This window comes from Quercus lobata, chromosome 3 (genome assembly GCF_001633185.2).
Source record: "Quercus lobata isolate SW786 chromosome 3, ValleyOak3.0 Primary Assembly, whole genome shotgun sequence".
In the NCBI taxonomy this organism is placed as follows: domain Eukaryota; kingdom Viridiplantae; phylum Streptophyta; class Magnoliopsida; order Fagales; family Fagaceae; genus Quercus; species Quercus lobata.
In genome coordinates, this window is record NC_044906.1 from 56,804,107 (window position 1) to 56,812,631 (window position 8,525).

General features: G+C 41.0%; 1 protein-coding gene across 1 annotated transcript; it reads right to left on the reverse strand.

Moving 5' to 3' along the window:
- Nucleotides 1–384: 384 nt before the first annotated feature.
- Nucleotides 385–2,026, reverse strand: LOC115982400 (cytochrome P450 71B34-like). The gene is made up of 2 exons (XM_031104986.1): nt 1,111–2,026; nt 385–999 (listed from the first exon to the last, which is right to left on the reverse strand). The coding sequence occupies exons 1-2, from the start codon at nt 2,014–2,016 to the stop codon at nt 385–387; spliced, it is 1,521 nt and encodes a 506-aa protein (XP_030960846.1). The 5' UTR covers nt 2,017–2,026.
- Between the last annotated feature and the right edge of the window lie 6,499 nt (nt 2,027–8,525).

Sequence of the window (8,525 nt, forward strand, 5' to 3'; positions counted from 1 at the left end):
CATAGGTAATAAAGACAAACACAAATTATCTTTCAATTCCTGCCATTTATTTATAAGAAGGGAAAATGATCCATGATCGCAAAAGCCAAAACATACATGCTAATTGGCCACCATTTATTTCAAAGTGCTTAGCAATATATATATATATATATGGGAAAGGCTTCTATCTAGTGACCAGTTTCACTAGACACGCTAGGATACGGATACGGATACATATCCAAAATTGGACACGTGTTCACATCTCAACCTGTCCAATGAAACTGGTCACTGGACACAAGCCCAGCCCTATAGATATATATATATATATATATATATATATTATATAAAAGCAACTATTCCTATGAAGATTATATTTGGAATGGAGTGTTGACATATACTAATATTTTAAAACAATTTGATTGGCACAAGGTTCAAAGCTGTTTTCTTACTCGTAGTAAGGCTAGGACCAGCTTCCTCTTCCATATTGATATCTTCCTCTTTCATCCCATCAGGTAATTTCCAATTGAAACAATATAAAAGATTTGCAAGTGCAAGCTCAATTGTTGTTGTTGCCATATACATCCCAGGACAACTTCTTCGACCAGATCCAAATGTCAATAACTCAAAATTTTGACCTTTATAATCAATGGAGTTATCCATGAACCTTTCTGGGATGAATTCTTCTGGGTTTTCCCAGTATTTAGGATCTCGTCCTATTGCCCAGACATTAACTTGTACTAACATTTTTGGGTAAATGTCATAACCATTGATCTTAAAGTGTGACATGGTTTCTCTTGGAAAAAGTAGAGTTCCTGGAGGATGCAATCTAAAAGTTTCTTTAACTATCATCTTTAGATAATGAAGGTGGTCAGTGTCACTTTCAGTGACTTTCCCTTTATTTCCAATGAAATTTCTAACTTCATCTTGTGCTTTTTTCATCAATCTGGGGTTCTTAGCAAGCTCTGCCATCGCCCATATCATGGTAATTGCACCAGTGTCAACTCCACCTGAAAATATATCCTAATAAACAAATATAGTAATAGGTAAGTAGATGAACATGGGCTAATTTGATAAGGTTAAAAATAAATAAATAAATAAAAACATGGGATTAATAAAAGATTGGCAGCTTACGAAGAGGACTGCCTTAATGTTATGTTTTGTGAACCAAGCAGCATCGCCAGACTCAGCCTGCTCCCTTTCAATTCTCAATAGCACATCGATAATGTCTTCATGCTCTAGTTTTGTCCTCTCAGGATCAAGGTGGAGATCAATGACCTGTTGGAATAAAGTATCCAACTCATGAAAAACCCTTTCAAGCCTTTTAAATCTACCAGAGAAAGTGTCTATAATCCATCCCACGAAGGGAAAGAATTCAGATGCATTGTAGCTTCCTATCATGGACACTACCTTATCAACCACTGCTTGAAACCGTTCATTGTCTAAACCACTCCCACGGAAACTCTTACCAAAACCAATCCTAAAAGTTATACTTGCATTGAGGGCAAATAGCTTCTCAGAAAGATCAATAGGGGTTGCAGAAGATGCATAGTGAGATATAGAATCCACAAGCAAAGCAACTTCTTCTTCCCTAATGAACTGATAGGATTGCACCCTCTTCATGCAAAAAAGCTCAAGAACACATATTTTCCTTATCTTTCTCCAATAATCACCATAAGGTGAAAAAGCCATGTCTCTATAATTGTAGGAAAAAACTTTAGTGCAAGCTAAGGGAGTTCTATTGCAACAAGCACGATCATGATCTTTTAAGACTTCTCTTGCTGCCTCAGCAGAAGATATTATGACAATTCTTATGGCACTAAGTTGAAGGAGCATCACAGAGCCATATTTCTTGGAAAGTTGCCACATAGATTGGTGAGGCAACACACCAAGTTGGTGCAAGTTACCTATAATAGGGAGCTTAGGAGGGCTTGGTGGAAGGTTCTTTGAACTCCGCTCATCCATCTTTTTTTTCATGAGCAATAGAAGAGGGAGAATAAGGAGAAGAGGAAGCCATAAAGGTATGGTATCAAGAGCCATTGAAGCTATATCTTTTATGTCAAGTTAGTAAGTATCCTCTAAAATTGTTCACCTATAAATAGTCCGAGATACCAGATTGAACCAAAAAAAAAAAAATCTGTATGTAAGTTTTTTGTCCTCATTAGGTGGTATGATATACTTAAAAAGGAAAAATATTGCTTCACACTATTTCTTACACTCCGGTATACTACATCACATTTGCATGCGCGATGTACACAATTTTTTCAATTTTTACACTCTAGCTAGTATATACTACATTCACACTTGCATGAGTGTAATATGATTACTGTAAGGACTAAAATGGGATTAGACCCAAAATAGGATTGGGTTCTAGCCCAAGCGGCCCAAACAATAAATTTGTAGAGCGTGGATGAAAGAACTAGATCTACTCCAGAAGAAAAACGATTAAATTTGGTAATTTAAGATTGTTAGACAAACGTAAGATGGGAAAATCACTCCTCGGAGTAACTCGAGTGATTCGTATTATATTGTAGTTGTTAAACAATACGATCATACAAGAGTTCACAGTCTTCTTTCCAAAATTTCTTGATTTTTTTCAATCCCCTATTTTAGTACATCTTTCCATGCTATATACTCCAGTCTTGGTATCATCCCTACCATACACGTGTAGGTTAGATTTGGGAAACTCCTTGCTGTCTCATCCAGTACTTCCTAGAACCATCAACTAGTAGCTGTAAGGCTGCTTGATCACTGTTTAGGCATCACTTCCACATTAATGCGGCTAGAGAGTTGGTTGGAAGTTATTTAATGCGGAGGTAGCAGCTTTTTGAAGATATTTGTTGCCCTTCTCCTTTCTTATCCCTTATCCGATGTCTAACTCTTAGTGATGATGTAACTCCATGATGATATGGCACTTGTACTGACCTCGGACACTTGTTGCTGAGATGGATTTTATCCTCAGATGCTCGTTGAACTTATCTCATATTATCTCTACTCCTCTCTTTACTCCGTTCTCCTTATAAACTTATCTAGACCTCCTCGAATGGTCTAACGTCCTTGGATTGGGTCATAGGCCCAGTTAGCACTGCCTTAACAGTACCTCCTGATTAACTGGCCCCCACAATAGCCTCTCAAAATCTTGCTTTTCAACTCCTCGGGAGGAAATATTGATTTTGACGTCCTCAGCCTATTTCGTTTATGGCCCTATTCCGTATTCCTGACCTCCTATATGTCTTTTTACCTGCTTAAGGAACGCTCCTGGCGCTTCGGTGTCCAGAGCGTGCCAGCATTAAATTTTGGCGACACCCCTATCCCCCACGTTCAACGGTAAAATGTAAATCTAACGGTGGAGGGTTTTTCTTGTTTCACAAGAGGGAACTTTCCCGCTTGTAATTTCTGCGCTACTATAAATAGTTTTTCAAATCAATTCTTTTTCTTACTTTCAACAATCACACAATCCTAGAGCTTATACACTGAACCTCTCTCTCTCTTTCATTTTCCTGCGCATCTACAAATACTAGAATTTGTCCAAGGACCCTTTTTTAAACCTGTAAGTCTTCTTAAAACCATTTTAGCTTTCATTTTAAACTCATTAATTTTTCTTCGAAACCTCTTAGGAAAATGGGTGTGTTTGGTTGAGTCCGAGGAGGGTATGAGAAGTTTCAGGACTAAGTATAGGATCCCACCAATAGTAGGCATGAGGTACGCTACCCAGGGGGAGTGGGTCGGTGCTAGGAAAACTGGAGAGGTTGTCATTCCCATGATTGCCTTCATAGAGGGAGGGATGACCATTCCTATGGGTACCATCACTAGAAATTACCTTAGGTTTTTAGGTTATCTCCCATACAGTGTGCCCTAAATATGTTTAGGGTCTTGGGGAGTATAGAAGCTTTAAACGAGAGAATGAACCTAAACCTAACCCACCACGATGTGAATTGGGTATACAATCTGCACAATTTGAAGGGGCAGGGATATTACCTCAAGTCAAGGTATCCCAAAATAAGGCTAATCCAGTGCCTCCCCACTTCAAACAAAAATTTGAAAGAGGATTTCCTTATCTTTTCGAATGGCACGACGGCCTACCCTATCCAATGGAGGAGGGAGAACCAGGTGGGGGTATAGCCGTAGATTCATAAATTTTAGTTTACATTTCTTTTTTATGTCTCAATATTCTTGTTACTAATGAAACCCCATTCTAATTCAATGATTTTGCAGACAAGCGTGCTACCAAACCCAAGCTCAGCTTAGTCAACAAAGCGAGCTTGGACAGGATATTACAAGCCGAGGTGTATGTGAACGAGGCTGACGGTCAACTCTGAGCAGCCCATTTAATCCTTGGATACACACCCCTCTCATTTGCTTTCCAAGCCCCTAAGTACGTGATCAAAGCTCGGGACCCTCGGCTCCACCATATCAGTGTTGCCTACCAAGGGTTCATCGTTCCAAAAGGTGTTCCACTTCCTAAAGACACTCCGCGCACCCAACCACTTTTTGTGGCCACTCCTTCAATTGGAGCATCCTCATCTTAGGCCATTCTCGAGGAAGAGGAAGAAGGAAAAGAATAAGGAGAAAGAAGCCCAGAAAAGGTTGTGGACTTGTCAGACTCCTCGGACGAATTCGAGGTTTTTAACTAGACTCTATCCCCCGAGAACGTATTTGACAAAATGGGTGTCCAAAGGAAACCCCAAAGGAGTTTAATGGAGCTGATAGAAAATCAGCCTGGAAAAGGTGCACCAGGGAAATCTACACAATCTCAGATTCCCCCCTCCTCTTCCCAAATCTCCTCCTCCTACTCGTCACCAACCTCAACCAATTAGACCCGAACCTGATGATCCCAAAAGGAAAATGGAGCAGAAAGGGAAAGATGTGGTTGACGCTGGAAGATCCCGTTCGACCCGGGAAGATGAGGCCCAACGAGCTGCGAAGCAGCAAAAGGTTAGCCACACATCACATCGGGGCCTGGAGAGATCGGACACTCAGCCTTCAAAGCCATGAGCTCCTAGCACCCATGCACGGCGAGGAGCCCCTGAGGGATGATGCAACACTCAGGGACTTCAACGGGGGCATTGGGTGCCATGTTGCCACGGCCATGGAGGAGGCCTTGCTGCTCCCAAAAGATATGTCCGACTTGCGGAGCATGAGGAAAAATGAGGTCTTCCTCAACGGTAAAAGATATTTAGGCATGGTAAAATGTTAACCCCATTTTTTTTTTTTTTTAATCATTATTTGTAGACATATACTTTTTGTTGGCTATGGTATTAATCCTTTTCTTTTAGGTTGTCCAAGCCACTTTCAGGCTGGAGGAGATTACCAATAACTACTACCAGTAGTTAGAAGATGAAAGGAAAAGACGAACGTCAGTTGTGCAAACACTTACAATTGCTGAAAATAATAATGTTGAACTAAAGAAAAAGCTGACCGAGGAGGAGCATGCTCGCCGTAGTGCTGACTCGGCCTTAGAAGGTGCATAGAGGCAAGCCGAGGACCAGAGGAAGTGCCTACGCGAGACAACTAACCAATTAACTGCTGCCAGGGAACAAATGGCAGCGCTCAAGAAGAACTTGAGGAAGCCCAAAGGCTAAAAGATCAAGCTGAAAAGTCCAAGGCTGAAGCTGAGAAGGCAAGGGCTGAGGCCGAGAAGGTTAGGGATGAGGCCGAGCAGAAGGGTTACGACCTTGGAGTAGCTGAGACCGAGGAAGCCCTTAGGGCAGAGGCTCCAGCTGTATGTTGCATTTACTGTGCCCAGACTTGGGATGAAGCCCTTAACCAAGCTGGGGTTGAGGCTTCTTCTGAGCTGAGGAAACCTGAAAACGTATTCTACCCTTCTACCATACGAGTCTTGGACCTTCCTTCTGCTCAAGATGAAGGGGCTTCTACAGTGGCTAATCCAAGTAAAGAAGCACGGCCTCAGGACCTTCCTCTTCTCAGCAAGCAAGGGCCAGCAAAAGAGCCCGGTACTTCCCAAAAAGTATCCTCGGACAAGGCTGCAGTTGTTCCAGAGGTAAGAGTAGCTTCCCAGGGCTTCTAGAAAGACTTGGCTTCAATTGTCCTGCCCACCGAGGGAGCCTCCAAAGATAAATAGGGGACAACTACCTCAGAGGCAGATAACCCAGCCAACAAAACCTCCAAGCTTCAGATCAAGTTGAAAAAATAAGCCATCCTTTGTAATATGATTATGACTTTTGTAAGGGATTTTGTCCCCTTTTTTTTTAGACATATTTTAATGAAGTATGTATTTTTAACGTCTTGAATTCGTTTGAGTTATTATTCATTTCATTTTTATTTTATCGGTTTTGTTACTTTGGTTTTGAATAGTTCTCATCTTGATCGCCCTTTGTTTGTACAAAAGAAAAAACATAGTTTACACATGTTTTTAATTGGCAGTTACAATGGACGATAACCATTGAATCTGTAACATTACATAGACATATTTTGAATACATGTATATCTATTCTAACAAGCTTAACCCCAAGTAAACATCCAAGCGTTTGATAAAGTTAAATCTGAAGTGCCCCAGTATGCTCTAAATGATGCTCATAGGCTTATTAAGGTTTATATCTTTACTAGGTGATCACTAACTTTGTGATCCGAGAATGGAAAGTAAGGGTTTACTCCCTTTAAGTGCTCAAATTCGCGTTGGACTAGCATTTTAATAGTATGAGGGTGTATTAATTTCTATTGAACTTGTTTAGGGGTTCAATAGATGTCATAGGGTATTAATTTCCACTAAGTTTGTGGTCTGAGGAACCTGACATAACTTAGTTTCTGTTTAATACTTCAATAGGTGTCATAGGGTATTAATTTCCACTAAGTTTCTGGTCCGAGGAACCTGACATAACTTAGTTTCTGTTTAATACTTAATAGATGTCATAGGGTATTAATTTCCATTAAGTTTGTGGTCCAAGGAACCTGACATAACTTAGTTTCTGTTTAATACTTCAATAGATGAGGAAACACATGACATATGATTGGAACAAATTAAAGGGAAACTAAACAGGACTATTTTTATTAATAATAATACCTTTTTAAATTGTTTACATTCCAAGGGTGGAGTACAGCTTTTTCATCTAGATCTTCCAAATAGTAGACACCTATTCCTACCACCGAAGTGATCCGATATGGTCCTTCCCAATTAGGCCCCAATTTTCCCTAGGTTGGGTTCTTGGTGGTTCCCAGAACTTTCCTCAGTACCAGATCTCCTACAGCCAAAGGCCTCAGCTTTACATTGGTATCATAACCTTGCTTGAGCTTATGCTGGTAGTAAGCCAGTTGGACCATCGCATTCTCCCTTTGCTCTTTGATCAAATCCAGACTCCTTTCCAACAACCCATCATTGCCGCCCGGGGTAAAAGCGCTAGTTCTCAATGTTGGGAAACCAGTTTCCAGAGGGACTACGGCCTCGGCTCCATATGTCATTGAGAAAGGGGTCTCTCCTGTTGATCACCAAGGCGTTGTTCGATACATTCAAAGGACATGTGGTAATTCCTCCACCCATTTTCCCTTTGCGTTATCCAACCTTTTTTTAAGTCCACTCACTATAACCTTATTGACAGCTTCAGCTTGCCCATTCCCTTAAGGATAAGTCGGAGTGGAATACCTATTCTTTATCCCCAAGTCAGAACAGTATTGCCTAAAGGCTTTGCTATCGAACTGAAGGCCATTATCCGAAATAAGGGTATAGGGAACCCCGAATTGAGTAACGATATTCTTCCAAATAAACCTTTTAACATCAACGTCCCTGATATTAGTCAAAGGTTCAGCTTCGACTCACTTAGTGAAATAATCCGTGCCGACTAGCAGATACTTTTTGTTCCCTAGTGCTTTAGGAAAAGGACCTACAATATCTAAACCTCACTAAGCAAAAGGCCAAAGGCTGGAAAGAGGATTAAGAACTCCTCCAGGTTGGTGGATGTTTGGAGCGAATCTCTGACATTAGTCACATTTTCTAACGTACTCTTGTGCTTCTTTCTGCATATTTGGCCACCAGTATCCTTGAGTAATAGCCCGGTGAGATAGGGATCTTCCCCCCATGTGACTTCCACAAATTCCTTCATGTAATTCCTCTAAGAGTGACTCTGATGTCTCGGGATGTACACAAAGCAAATATGGCCCAGAAAAAGAACGTTTATACAACTTTCTGTCCTTGGACAACCAAAACCAAGGAGATTTCCTTCATATTTTCTCAGCTTCTGGTTTCTCTTCAGGCAATATATCCCTTTCGAGGAATAATAGTATAGGGTCCATCCAGCTCGGCCCCAAATTAACTTGATAGATCTGGAGCAAATCTTTCCTCATTGGGGTGGGAATGCACAAATCCTTGACAATTATCACTCGGGGCAAATTCTGTGCCGAGAAGGTGGCGAGGGTAGCCAAGGAATCTGCATGGGTATTTTCACCTCTGGGGATATGTGACAAATCGAAGGATTCAAATTTCGTTTGTACACTCCTAACCTGACCCAAATATTCCTGCATTCTTGTATCTCGAGCTTCCAATTCCCCTTTTACCTGACCCACGATCAGTCTTGAATCTGAGAACATTTCCACTGCCT

Excerpts from the sequence above, each read along its gene's own strand:
- LOC115982400 (XM_031104986.1), bottom strand. The coding sequence starts at position 2,016 with ATGGCTCTTGATACCATACCTTTATGGCTTCCTCTTCTCCTTATTCTC. Across the intron at positions 1,000-1,110 it reads ACATTAAGGCAGTCCTCTTC|GATATATTTTCAGGTGGAGT; the intron begins GTAAGCTGCCAA and ends TTTGTTTATTAG.